Below are 17336 nucleotides of genomic sequence, written 5' to 3'. Positions count from 1 at the left end.
GGAACTCGTTGGAAACTCACTACCCCAATGCTCCCCGGACCACTGTCTCTGGGGTGCTTGCGGCCCTCTAAGACTTGCCCTGTTCCGCCAGGGACAGGTCAATACCTGGAGACTCTCTCTGTGCGACCCTGTCCCTTCAAAAAGCTTTGGAGGAACAGCATGCAGTGCTAGCCACAATATCCTAATCCAAGCAGCATCATTCTCAACACTCTTCATCCAGCTCCTCCAGCAATGTTCCATCAGATTCTGACTCGAATGCTAGTGTGACACTGTTTCTGACAGTGATTCCTCAAACATCAGATACTGTCATATAACTTTCTTTTTTTATATCCCTACAGATTGCATTCCAAAGACTCAGTATTTTTGATTGCATATTTGATGAACACTTAAGTCCTCCTGGTCTACTAATAGTGTGTGAACTGCTGATATATCACTTATTTTGGGCTGCGGCTATGCTTAGTTTTGTAGATATGTAACTGTTCTTTGGTCACCCTAGAGAGACGCCCTGTATTTGTCTCATTCATTTGCTCATTGTCTTGTATGCTTGACTCATACTACCTTTGACTGTGTTAGCCTACCCCCGAGCAATTGCTACAGAGTATGTGTTGTGTTACTATGTTTGTTCTGGTCGAAAGACTGGTTTTCATTGGACCGAGTATTGAGGTTTTCTCGTTATTTTGGTTTTTTTTTCTGCTCTAGTTTTCTGCTGTGGTTGGGCTGTGTCCCTTTTGGGGGGGGATTGGACATATGGGATATCTGGTGTGGATTCTATCTCAATTACACCAATGCTGATTGCAACCACTTCCTATAATATAACAATGTGGAACTTCTGGGTGATGGGCACAGCACAGAAACAACACAAAATATATGTCCGACTTAGTCATCGCAGGGTCCTCATGGCTTACCTATAAGATACCCATCTCTCCTCTGCTGAAGGGCTGATGCTCTGCTGTAAGTGGAGAGGGCAATTATTCGCTACAACCTTTTCAGCCTATGCACGAGGAACCTGGATGGTGAACCACTAGTATTGGGAAGTGCATACGCCCCGAATACTGAACAGGACTGCTTTCTGTCTCATCTCTCCTCAGTGTTGGCAGACACTGATGGTCCCAGCTGCCATGGCTGATTGAATGGGAGTATAATGCAGTCCTTGATACTCACCTAGATCGGTCTCACCCCCCTTCCCAATGCTCCCCGTCTAGACAAGCTAAAGCTCTGACAGACTGGGCCTCGGTGTGGTCATTGTTGGATGCCTGACGGGAGTTAAGTGTGGAAACGAGGGAATATTTGTTTTATTCTGCCCACACAAATTACACTTCTCCTCGACCACTTTTTCTTTGGTCCAATACACCTCATTAGGCATATTTTGCATTCCACGTATTTGGGCAAAACCCTATCAGGCCATAACCCACTTGAATTGCACATAACTTGGGGACGAATTCCCACCACAGTGCCCACCTGAGGGTTAAAATCACGACAGTTGGAGGATGTGGCTTTTAAAGACACTTTGTCCAATATCATTACTACTTATTTTGTTGGAAAATGCAGGTATGGCTTCATCACCATTAGTTGAAAGGGAAGCATTTAAAGTAATCATATGAGGCACATCTATATCCACATCCTCTGCAGCACAACAAACGCTTTTACAGGAGATGAAGAGAGTGGAAACACAGTTGGGTACACCAGACCAAGCAGCAGTCCACAATGATGCCCAATCCAATGAATTACAAGTACGCCACTCACTACCCTCCTTACCTTACCTGAGCTCTCAGACCTGTGCGTTAATTATAATAAGTCCTGTGCTTTCACTTTTCATGACAGTGCTTCTGTTGGCATGATAGAAATGGGGATAATTACTATCCAATTGGCTTGCATATGTTGCGTTATCTAGGAGTTCAAATGCATAGACCAGCTTCTGACCTCTTGAAGGAAGCTGGCTCTGTATATACTATTTCAAAGTAAGAAATAGTGTGCACAGAGTCCAAGGGTTCCCCTTAGAGGTAAGATAGTGGCAAAAGTAGATAATTCTAATGCTCTATTTTGTGGTAGTGTGGTCGAGCAGTAGGCTTATCAGAGGGTAGTGTTAAGCATTTGTTGTACACACACACAGGCAATAAATGAGGAACACACACTCAAAGACTTACTCCAGGCCAATAGGTTTTTATATTGAAAAATATCTTTTCTTAGTTTATTTTAAGAACCACAGGTTCCAGATTTACAGTTAATACTTTAAATGTAAGGTACTTCACTTAGATACTTTAGGAACTTTGAATGAAAACAATATTGTGTACAGTCTTTGTAAAAATGGCAATAAGCTATTTTCAAAGTGGACACTTAGTGCAAAAATCAACAGTTCCTGGGGGAGGTAAGTAAAGGTTAGATTAAGAGGTAAGTAAAACACTTACAAGTCTCATTCCTGGGGCATAGGCAGCCCACCATTGGGGGTTCAAGGAAACCCCAAAGTTACCACACCAGCAGCTCAGGGCCGGTCAGGTGCAGAGGTCAAAGAGGTGCCCAAACCACATAGGCACCTATGGCGAACAGGGGTGCTCCGGTTCCAGTCTGCCAGCAGGTAAGTACCTGCGTCCTCGGGGGCAGACCAGGGGGGTTTTGTAGAGCGCCAGGGGGGACACGAGAAGGCACACAGTACACCCTCAGCTTCACAGGGGCGGCCGGGTGCAGTGTGCAAAGCAGGCGTCGGGTTTTGTATAGGTTTCAATGGAGGAACCCGGGGGTCACTCTAGCGGTGCAGGCAGGCACGGGGGGCTTCTTGGGACAGCAACCACCTTGGCAAGGCAGAGGGTCGCCTGGGGTCACTCCTGCGTCGAAGTTCGGTTCCTTCAGGTCCTGGGGGCTGCGGGTGCAGTGTTGGTTCCAGGCGTTGGGTCCCTTGTTATAGGCAGTCGCGGTCAGGGGGAACGTCTGGATTCTCTCTGCAGGCGTCACTGTGGGGGCTCTGGGGGGTCGTCTCTGGTTACTCACGGGCTCGCAGTCGCCGTGGAGTCCTCCCTGAGGGATTGGTTTTCTGCAGGTCGAGCCGGGGGCATCGGGTGCAGAGCGTGAAGTCTCACGCTTCCGGCGGGAAACGTGAAGTCCTTGGAAGTTGCTTCTTTGTTGCAAAGAAGTAGCTGGTTTTGAACAGGGCCACTGTTCACGAGAGTTTCTTGGTCCTGTAGTCCAGGGCAGTCCTCTGACGCTTCAGAGGTCGCTGGTCCCTGTCGGATGCATAGCTGGAGCAGGTTTTCGAAGTTTGGAGACAGGCCGGTAGGGCTGGGGCCAAATCAGTTGTCATCTTCCTCCTTCTCTGCAGGCTTGTAGGTCAGCAGTCCTTCTTCTTTCTTCAGGTTGCAGGAATCTGATTTCCTGGGATCTGGGGAGCCCCTAAATACTGAATTTAGGGGTGTGTTTAGGTCTGGGAGGGCAGTAGCCAATGGCTACTGTCCTTGAGAGTGGCTACACCCTCTTTGTTCCTCCTCCCTGTGGGGAAGGTGGCACATCCCTAATCCTATTGGGGGAATCCCCCAAACTCAAGATGGAGGATTTCTCAAGGCAGGGGTCACCTCAGCTCAGGACACCTTAGAGGCTGTCCTGACTGGTGGGTGACTCCTCCTTGTTTTTCTCATTATCTCCTCCAGCCTTGCCGCCAAAAGTGGGGGCAGTGGCCGGAGGGGCGGGCATCTCCACTAGCTGGGATGCCCTGGGGCGCTGTAACAAAAGGGGTGATCCTTTGGGGCTCACCGCAGGTGTTACAGTTCCTGTAAGGGTAGGTAAGAAGCACCTCCACCCAGTACAGGCTTTGTTCCTGGCCACAGAGTGAACAAGGCACTCTCCCCATGTGGCCAGCAACATGTCTGGTGTGTGGCAGGCTGGCAGGAACTGGTCAGCCTACACTAGAAGTCGGGTACGTATTCAGGGGGCATCTCTAAGATGCCCTCTGGGTGTATTTTACAATAAATTGCACACTGGCATCAGTGTGCATTTATTGTGCTGAAAAGCTTGATACCAAACTTCCCAGTTTTCAGTGTAGCCATTATGGAAGTGTGGAGTTTGTGTTTGACAAACTCCCAGACCATATACTCTTATGGCTACCCTGCACTTACAATGTCTAAGGTTTTGCTTAGACACTGTAGGGGCATAGTGCTCATGCACCTGTCCCCTCACCTGTGGTATAGTGCACCCTGCCTTAGGGCTGTAAGGCCTGCTAGAGGGGTGACTTACCTATGCCACAGGCAGTGTGAGGTTGGCATGGCACTCTGAGGGGAGTGCCATGTCGACTTAGTCATTTTCTCCCAACCAGCACACACAAGCTGTGAAGCAGTGTGCATGTGCTGAGTGAGGGGTCCCCAGGGTGGCATAAGACATGCTGCAGCCCTTAGAAACCTTCCCTGGCATCAGGGCCCTTGGTACCAGTCTTACCAGTTACAAGGGACTTACCTGAGTGGCAGGGTTGTGCCAATTGTGGAGACAAAGGTACAGTTAAGGGAAAGAACACTGGTGCTGGGGCCTGGTTAGCAGGGTCCCAGCACATTTTCAAATCATAACTTAGCATCAGCAAAGGCAAAAAGTTAGGGGGTAACCATGCCAAGGAGGCATTTCCTTACACCTCTTAGAAGCCAATTTAAACAAAACGATTGCCACACTTCGCTCACAGATGTGGTTTTGGATTACTCTACCTTTAGATGTGGCCAGGGGGCTGGCACTTTCGTAAATGGTTATGCTTCCACGTTTATTAAATTGTTTTGTTAATTTGCTAGTGGTAGTTCCAGTGGCATATTATAGGCAGCTTAGAACATTGCTTATAGATTTGGTTTGGGTAATAGCAGACGCAGGACAAGCCTTGCTAAATTACAGCTCCCTCCAAATGAAGGTGATCTAGGTGCCCCAGATTTCAGAGCACATGTTTTTATGCAGGTCAACTATAATGGTTAGCATATTGGCTGGCAGGCTTCCACCTGACAGAAATAAATTACACACCACTGAAAGTACGATGCAATACATTACAGACATTGTTCCTGCCAGGAGTGCTACGCTCCCCAAGTCTACCCTTTTTAAAAAAAGTAATTTCCTTTGTGTACTGGAAGCGAGCGCTGAAATATATGAAAGCCCCTTTACATTATGCTCCCGACATACCTTTAATCGGCATACCAACACATCTGGGCCAGCTCACATCCCATAGCATTCAACTCTGGGATACAGCAGGAGTACACACAGTGGATGACTTGTTTACAGATAGTGAGTTCTTGTCCCAGCAGGACTTCGCCCAAACACCTGGATTACCGGGATCCCTCTTTCTTTTACATGCTGGAATCTCTTGGTATGTCTGTAAATATTGGGCACGGGAGGGGATAGAACTGCGGACAACCTACTTGATTCAGGCGGGGGATGAGATGGGAACTGGTAGACACCTGGTTAAATGGCTGTACAAGGATCAGCAGGTGCACTTATGTGTCTCACTGATGCCCACCAGGACCCAATGGGAAGAAGATATAGGTTGGGCCTTGCATGATAAGGAAGAATACTATATCAAGATAGCCAGTAACTCCCATTTTATATTTATACAGTTTTCCTTACTTCACAGACATATTTTACACCACAGACATTACATACTGTATTTCCTTTGTTGTCCCCGAATTGTCTCAGATGCTGCACTGGTCCCACTGATCTCCGCCACATGCTTTGGTCTTGCCTCTCTTTAAAGACCTATTGGACAGGTGTCCACACCCCGCCTGGCGGATCTGGCTGAAGCTTCTCACTGGAACACAATAGAACACTGTGTTCGATGGCATCTGTCGCTGTAGATACGCATGTTCTGCAATAGCTCGCCATCTGGTGTTGGGCCGGAGTGTTACAAGTTGTTTTTCTTCGAAGAAGTCTTTCGAGTCACGGGACCGAGTGACTCCTCCTTTTGTCTCCATTGCGCATGGGCGTCGACTCCATCCTCGATTGTTTTTTTTCCGCCATCGGGTTCGGACGTGTTCCTGTCGCTCCGAGTTTCGGAACAGAAAAAATAGTTAATTTCGGAAGATTTTCGTCGGTATTGTTGCGTTCGGGATCGGCATACTTACATTCAACACCGCATCGAAGATCGAAGAGCTCCGGTGCCCTTCGGGGTAATTTTTCGATCCTCCGTCGGGGCCTGGTCGGCCCGACCGCGTGCTGAAGAACGCCGATGGAACGGACCCCGTTCCGTTTCTGCCCCAAATGCCACAATAAATACCCCTACACAGACCAACACTTGGTCTGCAACCTGTGCCTGTCACCTGAGCACAGCGAAGACACCTGCGAGGCCTGTCGTGCGTTCCGGTCCCGAAAAACACTCCGAGACCGTCGAGCCAGAAGACTTCAAATGGCGTCCGCACCGACAGCCCGACGGGAGTTCGAGGAACAGGAAGAGGAAGGTACCTTCTCGATCCAAGACTCAGACTCCGAAGGATTCGACGATACACAAACCGTGAGTAAGACGTCGAAAACCACACAAAGAAACATTTACAAGGCCCAGGGGACGCCACTGCCACCAGGCCATGGCTCAACCCATAAAATCGGTGACCGACCGTCGGCACCGAAAAAGGCCCAAACAGTGCCGAGATCGTCCGACTCCGGTCGAGACACCGGCACGCAGCCTTCTCGGGACCGAGAAAGTGCTGGAGACAAGCCTCGACACCGAGATGCCGGTGTGGACACGGCTCGACGCCGAGACAGCGGCACCAAAACAGATCGACGCCGAGAGGTTTCGGCCCCGAAAAGGAAAAAAGTCACCTCGGAGCCGAAAAAACACGCAGACACAGTTTCGACGCCGAAACAAACTGCAAGCGACCCAGCTTCAGGCTCTTATACAGAAGAGCACTCGCTAACCTCCCAAATGCAGAAGCATAGGTTTGAGGAAGAGCTACAAGCAACTGATGCGGACCATACGCAAAAGCGTATCTTCATTCAGCAGGGGACAGGAAAAATAAGCACCCTTCCCCCCATTAGGAGAAAGAGAAGGTTGGAGTTCCAGACGGAACAAGCACCACAACCAAAAGTGGTGAAAAGAGTTACACCACCACCCTCTCCTCCGCCCGTGATTAACGTTTCACCAGCACAAACGCCATCACACTCCCCAGCTCACACCACCATGAGCCAGGGTGACCAAGACCAGGACGCATGGGACCTATACGACGCCCCAGTGTCAGATAACAGCCCAGAGGCATACCCTACAAAACCATCTCCACCAGAAGACAGCACCGCGTACTCTCAGGTGGTGGCTAGAGCAGCACAATTTCACAACGTAAGCCTCCACTCAGAACAGGTCGAGGATGATTTCCTGTTCAACACACTCTCCTCCACCCACAGCTCCTACCAAAGCCTGCCTATGCTCCCTGGTATGCTCCGGCACGCAAAAGACATATTTAAGGACCCGGTCAAAAGTAGGGCAATCACACCAAGGGTGGAAAAAAAGTATAAGCCGCCTCCTACAGACCCGGCTTTCATCTCAACACAGCTGCCACCAGACTCTGTTGTTGTAGGAGCAGCTAGGAAAAGGGCCAACTCTCACACATCTGGAGATGCACCACCCCCAGATAAAGAAAGCCGCAAGTTTGATGCAGCTGGTAAAAGAGTCGCAGCACAAGCTGCAAACCAGTGGCGCATCGCGAACTCCCAGGCACTACTTGCGCGCTATGACAGAGCCCACTGGGACGAGATGCAACATCTCATTGAACATCTGCCCAAAGACTTCCAAAATAGGGCAAAACAAGTGGTTGAGGAGGGACAGGCCATCTCCAACAACCAGATCCGCTCCTCCATGGACGCTGCAGATACAGCTGCACGGACAATTAATACATCTGTAACTATCAGAAGGCATGCATGGCTCCGAACGTCTGGATTTAAACCAGAGATTCAACAAGCAGTTCTCAATATGCCTTTTAATGAAAAAGAACTGTTCGGTCCAGAAGTGGACACAGCGATTGAGAAACTCAAAAAAGATACGGACACTGCCAAAGCCATGGGCGCACTCTACTCCCCGCAGAGCAGAGGGAATTACAGCTCATTCCGTAAAACGCCCTTTCGAGGGGGGTTTCGGGGTCAAAGCACACAAGCCAGCACCTCACAAGCCACACCGTCCAGTTACCAAGGACAGTATAGAGGAGGTTTTCGGGGACAATATAGAGGAGGGCAATTCCCTAGAAATAGAGGAAGATTCCAAAGCCCCAAAACCCCTACTACTAAACAGTGACTCACATGTCACTCACCCCCTCCACACAACACCAGTGGGGGGACGAATAGGTCATTATTACACAGCATGGGAGAAAATCACTACAGACACTTGGGTTCTAGCAATTATCCAACATGGTTACTGCATAGAATTTCTACAGTTCCCTCCAAACATACCACCAAAAGCACAAAATTTAACAACACACCATTCCAATCTCCTAGAGATAGAAGTGCAGGCACTATTGCAAAAGAATGCAATCGAATTAGTGCCAAACACACAAATAAACACAGGAGTTTACTCACTGTACTTTCTGATACCAAAGAAGGACAAAACACTGAGACCAATCCTAGACCTCAGAGTAGTCAACACTTTCATCAAATCAGACCACTTCCACATGGTCACACTACAAGAAGTATTGCCATTGCTAAAGCTGCACGACTACATGGCAACTTTAGACCTCAAGGATGCTTATTTCCATATACCAATTCACCCATCGCACAGGAAATACCTAAGGTTTGTATTCAAAGGAATACATTACCAATTCAAGGTACTGCCTTTCGGATTAACAACCGCACCAAGAGTCTTTACCAAATGTCTAGCGGTAGTCGCTGCACACATCAGAAGGCAGCAAATACATGTGTTCCCATATCTAGACGACTGGCTAATCAAGGCCCATTCGTTAATAGAGTGCTCAAATCACACAAATCATATCATACAAACCCTCTTCAAACTAGGGTTCACCGTCAATTTCACAAAATCCAAGATTCGGCCACGCAAGGTACAACAATACCTGGGAGCCATAATAGACACATCAAAAGGAGTAGCCACTCCAAGTCCACAAAGAATTCAAAATTTCAACACCATCATACAACGCATGTATCCAACACAAAAGATACAAGCAAAGATGGTATTACAACTCCTAGGCATGATGTCATCATGCATAGCCATTGTCCCAAACGCAAGACTGCACATGAGGCCCTTACAACAATGCCTAGCATCACAGTGGTCTCAAGCACAGGGTCACCTTCTAGATCTGGTGTTAATAGACCGCCAAACTTACCTCTCGCTTCTGTGGTGGAACAACATAAATTTAAACAAGGGGCGGCCTTTCCAAGACCCAGTGCCACAATACGTAATAACAACAGATGCTTCCATGACAGGGTGGGGAGCACACCTCGATCAACACAGCATACAAGGACAATGGAACGTACATCAAACAAAACTGCATATCAATCACCTAGAACTTCTTGCAGTTTTTCAAGCACTAAAAGCTTTCCAACCAATAATAGTTCACAAATACATTCTCGTCAAAACAGACAACATGACAACAATGTATTATCTAAACAAGCAGGGAGGGACGCACTCCACGCAGTTAAGCATGTTAGCACAAAAAATTTGGCATTGGGCAATTCACAACCAAATTCGCCTAATTGCACAGTTTATACCAGGGATACAAAATCAACTCGCAGACAATCTCTCTCGAGATCACCAACAGGTCCACGAATGGGAAATTCACCCCCAAATACTGAACACTTATTTCAAACTCTGGGGAACACCTCAGATAGACTTGTTTGCGACAAGGGAGAACGCAAAATGCCAAAACTTCGCATCCAGATACCCACACAAACAATCCCAAGGCAATGCCCTATGGATGAACTGGTCAGGGATATTTGCTTACGCTTTTCCTCCTCTCCCTCTCCTTCCTTACCTGGTAAACAAACTCAGTCAAAGCAAACTCAAACTCATATTGATAGCACCAACTTGGGCAAGGCAACCCTGGTACACAACGCTGCTAGACCTATCAGTGGTACCCTGCATCAAATTGCCCAACAGGCCAGATCTGTTGACACAGCACAACCAAAAGATCAGACACCCAGATCCAGCATCGCTGAATCTAGCAATCTGGCTCCTGAAATCCTAGAATTCGGGCACTTACAACTTACCCAAGAATGTATGGAAGTCATAAAACAAGCAAGAAGGCCATCCACCAGGCACTGCTATGCAAGTAAATGGAAGAGGTTTGTTTGCTACTGCCATATTAATCAAATACAACCATTACACACAACTCCAGAACATGTAGTGGGTTACTTGCTTCACTTACAAAAATCTAACCTAGCTTTCTCTTCCATTAAGATTCACCTTGCAGCAATATCTGCATACCTGCAGACTACCTATTCAACTTCCCTATATAAAATACCAGTCATTAAAGCATTCATGGAGGGCCTTAGGAGAATTATACCACCAAGAACACTACCTGTTCCTTCATGGAACCTAAATGTTGTCCTAACTAGACTTATGGGTCCACCTTTTGAACCCATGCACTCCTGCGACATACAGTTCCTAACCTGGAAGGTGGCATTTCTCATCGCCATTACTTCCCTGAGAAGAGTAAGCGAGATTCAGGCGTTTACTATACAGGAACCTTTTATACAACTACACAAAAATAAAGTCGTCCTAAGGACCAATCCTAAATTTTTGCCAAAGGTTATTTCACCGTTCCATCTAAATCAAACAGTGGAACTTCCGGTGTTCTTTCCACAGCCAGATACCGTAGCTGAAAGGGCACTACATACATTAGATGTCAAAAGAGCATTAATGTATTACATTGACAGAACAAAGAACATCAGAAAGACTAAACAACTCTTTATTGCATTTCAAAAACCTCATGCAGGAAACCCAATTTCAAAACAAGGTATAGCCAGATGGATAGTTAAATGCATCCAAATCTGCTACCTTAAAGCTAAACGACAGCTGCCCATTACACCAAGGGCACACTCAACCAGAAAGAAAGGTGCTACCATGGCCTTTCTAGGAAACATCCCAATGCAAGAAATATGTAAGGCAGCCACATGGTCTACGCCTCACACATTCACCAAGCACTACTGTGTAGACGTGTTATCCGCACAACAAGCCACAGTAGGTCAAGCTGTATTAAGGACATTATTTCAGACTACTTCCACTCCTACAGGCTGATCCACCGCTTTTGGGGAAATAACTGCTTACTAGTCTATTGCAGAACATGCGTATCTACAGCGACAGATGCCATCGAACTGAAAATGTCACTTACCCAGTGTACATCTGTTCGTGGCATCAGTCGCAGTAGATTCGCATGTGCCCACCCGCCTCCCCGGGAGCCTGTAGCAGTTTGGAAGTTACCTTCAATTATTTATATATGTATCATCTCAACCTTAAATAAGTGCATACTTAGTCACTCCATTGCATGGGCACTATTACTACAATTCAACTCCTACCTCACCCTCTGCGGGGAAAAACAATCGAGGATGGAGTCGACGCCCATGCGCAATGGAGACAAAAGGAGGAGTCACTCGGTCCCGTGACTCGAAAGACTTCTTCGAAGAAAAACAACTTGTAACACTCCGGCCCAACACCAGATGGCGAGCTATTGCAGAACATGCGAATCTACTGCGACTGATGCCACGAACAGATGTACACTGGGTAAGTGACATTTTCATTACTAGGCCTTTATCCCCGTCCCAAGACCTCAAAAACCCTCTCCCGCTTTGTGGATCTAGCCCTTCTACTGGCCTGGAGACAGATAATTAGACAATAGAAATCCACCCCCCCCCCCCATCCCCACCCTCCTCAGGGTTCTCCCCCCTACATTATCATTATTTCTTACTGAAAAGAAGAGCAGTTGGGTTAGGGTGTGGGGTGCGAATTGTGGTTAATTGTTTATAGGGTTGGCTTTAAGACTGCTTATTAACCGTGTACACGCTACTGACGTTAATAGTATTAATGCCTGAAAACCTATGCCTAATGCTTATAATACTATGTGTAATGATGTCATAACATATTGCTAGCTTAAAAAAATGCAACGGAAGAGGGAAATAGCTTTGACTCATGGTCAATTCTTAGACATCTCATTTTTTGCTGTAACTTAAAGCCAGCAGGAATTTGTCAAGCCTCTAGTTTTTTTGATGAGAGCCCTAACTGGTCAAATCCAAGGGAGGTAAACAAACATGCTACGAATCCACATAACATTAACATTACCACTGCCCACGAGGGAAGGACAGCATTGTTAATTGTATCTTCAAAAATGTATTTGTATGCAAGAAAAGCCCTGCCACCCTGGCATTTTTTGACTTATCCTGTTTTTCCTGCCAGTGGACTCCATACTTTAGTGGTGTTGAGTTAATCAGCACAGGCCAATATGTACCCACATCTATAGATGAGTGAGGCTACTGCCCTCTTACATTAGGGTTTGGAGACCGGAATGTTGCTTTAAGCCTATTTTAATGTTCGGGCACCGGCCTTTTTACCAGCACCCCTTGAGGTAATAGGTTTTTAGCTGACATATGTTTTTTTTGTGGGGGTTTTGGATAGTAATTCAAATGGCAGAAAAAACAATCTAAAGTGGAGACTGTGTCCCGATGCCTTATGCATTTCATGAAAGCTATGTTGTGTCACCTCCAAACCAAACTCCTCCTTTGAAGAAAAAATTTACAATGCTCAAAGCCAACATTTACATTTACAGCCCTGCAGGCTCAGTTGGATGGAGGGTTGAAACACCTTTTCTCCACTCTGTGGTGTGGGCATCTCACAACTTTCCTCTCTGTTGCTGTTGGGTTCGTACACTTATTCCCATTGTGGGTTTGGGTTTCTCATCCTCATGCTTAACCCCATTACTTGATTAGTGTTTTTTTAATCTTTCAAAGCACCTGAATCTACATAAAAAACCAATGCTGAAAAAATGCAGTTATCAATATAGTTTTGTTATGCCTACTGTTTGGGCATGCGATCTTAAATTACTTACCTTCATTGTTGGGTATGCATTATGGATGTTTATTAGCACCAGTGTTGATTCAGGCTATTGTTTTTTCTTTCTGTAGTCTCTGATTTATCCATTGACTGTGGCGTCCAAATCCACTACTACTGCCCGTCATAATGCTGCTAACAAAATCCTGAAGAACATGTGTGAACACTGCAATGCACTGGTGCAGCAGGCTATCATGGTGAGCTTTATGTATACAAGTGCTGACATTCCTGTGCTGCAAATAATTGCAGGGAGGGGTTGACCATACTGTTGATTTGGGTGGGGTGGATGTGTGCATGCATGTGTATCTGTGTGCATCTTTGTGTACACACTTGCATGCATGTGTGTTTGTACATTCATGCATTTGTCTGTGTGTCTGCATGGTAATCAGTCAGTTGCCAATCTGTTTGCCTGGTACACACCTTTCTCTTGTTGAACCCTTAAGTGTATGTGTGTTTGTCTGTGAGGGTCTGCCTGCAAGTTAGATACTAATAGGTTATTTCTCACTGGCCTTAACCGTTATTATCAAACTTTAACTACACTTTGAGTCACTGCATACTTTTTTATCCAGAAAAGAAGGCTGGCTTATTGCAGGTCTTAACAGGAGTTTGACCAAAATGAGGACACTCCTTTGATAGTCATTTTGTAAAGGATCTAAGTGTTCTGTTTCTATCACAGGTGAGCGAAGAGCTCATTCGCGTGGCCATCTTGTGGCATGAGATGTGGCATGAGGGTCTAGAGGAGGCTTCGCGCCTTTACTTCGGAGAGAGGAACGTGAAGGGAATGTTTGCTGTACTTGAGCCCCTGCATGCCATGATGGAGCGTGGCCCACAGACTTTGAAAGAAACTTCCTTTAATCAGGTAGTATTTTTTACATACTTAACACCAATACTTCAAGGTGTCATCATGTTTTAAAGTCTTGAGAGTTGCAAATAATGGTAATAAAATATAATTAGTAGCAGTTATGCTAGCTGTGAAGTTAAGCCCCTTGTTGATCATGGCTAGGTGGCCTTACATCTAGCAGGTTTCGTGTAAACACCACCATATTCATTACTTTGGAACACCTGGCTGTTGAACAGTGACTTTGCTACAACCTCTTCCTTCCACAGGCATATGGACGAGATCTGATGGAAGCTCAGGAATGGTGTCGGAAGTATATGAAATCGGGCAATGTGAAAGATCTCACACAGGCCTGGGACTTGTATTATCACGTGTTCAGGCGCATATCCAAGCAGCTGCCTCAGGTGAGTGCGAACAGCCATACTGTGGCTCCTACAATAAAGCACTTGCAGAGGAGTGCAGTCCAGAAATCCTTTCCAGGTGGGTGTCTCAAAACTCATTGGAGCATTAACTTTCCAGCATTTTCTGTCTCCTTAGATGTGAGTTTCTCACTTCTGGCATGTTGATTCGGTCTTCTTTGATACAGGCTTCTTACCTCCATTGGCGTGCAGTCACTATCTCTTCAGTTTGGTTCTTCCTTACTCTCCCAGTGGGGATTTATGCCTCCTCAATAGCTCAATCTGTCTCATTTGGCAGACAGTTTCTGTCTGATCCAGCAAGTCGTCACCCACCCTTCCTGCAAACAGCCCCTTTTAACATTCAGTGAGAAGACCAGCAATTGCCCCCCATCTTCTGCAGCGGGTAGACCCTGTTTCCCATGTAGGTAGTTCCTGTCTCCCAGAGGGTGATCCAAAACTCCTTAGATTGACAAATCTCTCTTCTCTATTAAGTGACCTGTCACCTCTATTTGGTACTCTCACTAACAAAATAGGTCCCTTAACCAAGCAGAAGGGACATTCATTAGAATTGTGAAAGTTCTTGCAGCTTCCCGTGGAATAGTAAACCTCAGGTAAGGGAGGCTGATGGGTGGACATTCTCTAGCGGGTTGCTTCTATATTCGTGTCCGTGTAATGGTATGGTGGTCAGACCCTCACCAACAAACACTTAGGTACATCTCTATCATGCGACCTTCATAAACACTGCCCACAAGGGCAGAACACTTTCCACGATAAATGTGTGTGTGTGTGTGTATGTATATATATATATATATATGTATATATATATATATATATATATGTTCGATGCCATGGGTAGCTGCAGATACACATGCTATGCATAGGTCCTGCCATCTAGTGTTGGGCTTGGAGTGTTACAAGTTGTTTTTCTTCGAAGAAGTGTTTTCGAGTCACGGGATCGAGTGACGACTCCTCTTCGGCTCCATTGCGCATGGGCATCGACTCCATCTTAGATTGTTTGCTTTCCGCAATCGGGTTCGGATGTGTTTCTTTTCGCTCCGGTAGTTCGAGTCGGAAAAGTACTACAAAGTCTCTAATTCGTCGGTATTGTTTCGATCGCGTACCTTCTATCATCGACACTTCGGTACCGGCAGACCCAACTCCTTTACTTGCCCTTTGGGGCACCCGCGCCCAACTCGGGCCTGGTCGGGCCGACCAAAGCCTCGTCGAAGCCTCATGGACCGGACCCCGTTTCGCTTCTGCCCTCGGTGCCACGCCAAGTTCCCATATACGGACCAACACCTTGTCTGCAACCTTTGTCTATCTTCAGACCATCGAGAGGATACTTGCGAGGCCTGCAGATCCTTCCGCTCGAAGAAGACTCTACGTAATAGAAGAGCGCGAAGGTTAGAAATGGCATAGAGAAGCACCAAACATCTCGACATGGAAGAAGAGGAGATTATGCACACGCAGTCTCTCTTCGGGGGTCCTACTCCGAGCAAGAGTCAGAGGAGGACAGACCAGTCACGGTAGGACAGCACGTGAGTAGGCCTGCCCTGTCCAATCCAAGCCCCGGCCCAAGCACAAGGCCTCGGGAACGCCACTGCCGGAAGGCCATGGTCCCACCCGTAAAAAGACTTCCGCTGACCAAGCAACAACTTCGGCACCGAGAAAGGCCACGCCACCGAAGCCTTCAGACTCGAGCAGAAGCACAGGCTCCGAAATAGGCAAACACCGGCCCATCGAGTCGAAGCCTCGAAAATCTCTCTCGGAGCTGAGGCCAACATCTACTTCAGGTCTTTCGATCCAGAGGAAACTGGCTTCAGAGCCTAAAAGACCCATATACACAGAGGAGAATGGAATTTCCAAACAACTTAAAGAAAGCCATAGATTTTCTGAGGAACTTACCCAAATGGAGGAATTTGATTAAAGGCAGGCCAGAATTCAGATTCATAAAGACACTGGCAAGATCCTAACTGCACCTCCTCTAAAAACAAAGAGGAAGCTAGCCTTTCAAGGACAATTGGACACTGATCAGCCACCAGCTAAAGTGCCAGAACCCAAACAAAAAACTCTGCCTCCTCAATTCTCACCTCATCAGTCTCCTCCTCATTCTCCTCACCTGACTGTCTGTCCACCTACTACCTCCGGTGCACAGTCTCCAGTACACTCTGCAGATTCACACCAAGATAATGTCGACCCATGGGACCTCTACGATGATCCCCTTTCTGATAACAGTCCAGACTGCTATCCTTCAAAACCATCGCCCCCAGAAGATAGCACTTCATACACTCAGGTTCTAGCTAGGGCAGCATCATAACATAACGTAGCCATGCACACAGAACCTCTTAAGGATGATTTTCTCATTAATACGTTATCCTCCACTCATACTACGTACCAGTCCCTTCCCATGCTTTCAGGCATGTTAAAACATACACATCAGATTTTTAAGAACCAGTTAAGGCAAGACTCATCACTCCTAAGAAATATAAGCCGCCTCCTTCTGATCCAGCTTTCATTACCCAGCAGCTACCTCCCGATTCCGTAGTTGTCATTGAAGCGAGGAAAAGGGCTAACTCCCTGTCGTCTGGTGATGCACCGCCACCAGACAAAGAAAGCAGAAAATGTGATGCTGCTAGTAAAAGAGTGGCATCGCAGACGGCTAATCAATGGAGAATAGCCAACTCCCAAGCACTACTGGCTAGGTACGATAGGGCCCACTGGGACGAGATGAACGATATCATCCAGCATCTCCCCAAGGATCAACAAAAGAGAGCCCAGCAAATAGTCGAGGAAGGGCAGGCTATTACAAATAACCAAATTAGGTCAGCTTTAGACTCCGCAGACACAGCAGCAAGAACAATCAATACTGCGGTCACCATTTGGAGACACGCATGGCTTCGGATGTTTAGGTTTTAGACCGGAAATCCAGCACGCTGTCCTTAACATGCCATTTAATGAAAAACAGCTTTTTGGCACTCAGGTTGATACAGCCATTGAAAAAATGAAAAAAGACTCTGACACTGCTAAAGCCATGGGTGCTCTTTATTCTATACAGTACAGAGGTTCATTTCGAAAGCCTCAATACAGGGAGGGGTTTAGAGCCCACACATCTGAGGCATCCACCTCACAA

The 17336-nt window shown here is 46.8% G+C and overlaps 1 protein-coding gene across 2 annotated transcripts in view; it reads left to right on the top strand.

Annotated features, from left to right (window-relative positions):
• Window positions 1-17336, top strand: part of MTOR (mechanistic target of rapamycin kinase) — a 1113749-nt gene that overhangs the window by 894832 nt on the left and 201581 nt on the right. For both annotated transcript variants that reach the window (XM_069241238.1, XM_069241237.1), the window contains 3 exons: window positions 13045-13167; window positions 13647-13829; window positions 14078-14212. In XM_069241238.1, the coding sequence (XP_069097339.1) occupies window positions 13045-13167; window positions 13647-13829; window positions 14078-14212 (441 nt within the window). The remainder of the gene's footprint in view (window positions 1-13044; window positions 13168-13646; window positions 13830-14077; window positions 14213-17336) is intronic.

This window comes from Pleurodeles waltl, chromosome 6 (genome assembly GCF_031143425.1).
Source record: "Pleurodeles waltl isolate 20211129_DDA chromosome 6, aPleWal1.hap1.20221129, whole genome shotgun sequence".
Lineage (NCBI taxonomy): Eukaryota > Metazoa > Chordata > Amphibia > Caudata > Salamandridae > Pleurodeles > Pleurodeles waltl.
The sequence above is the reverse complement of the archived record's forward strand: the minus strand, read 5'-3'. Positions and strand labels throughout refer to the sequence as shown.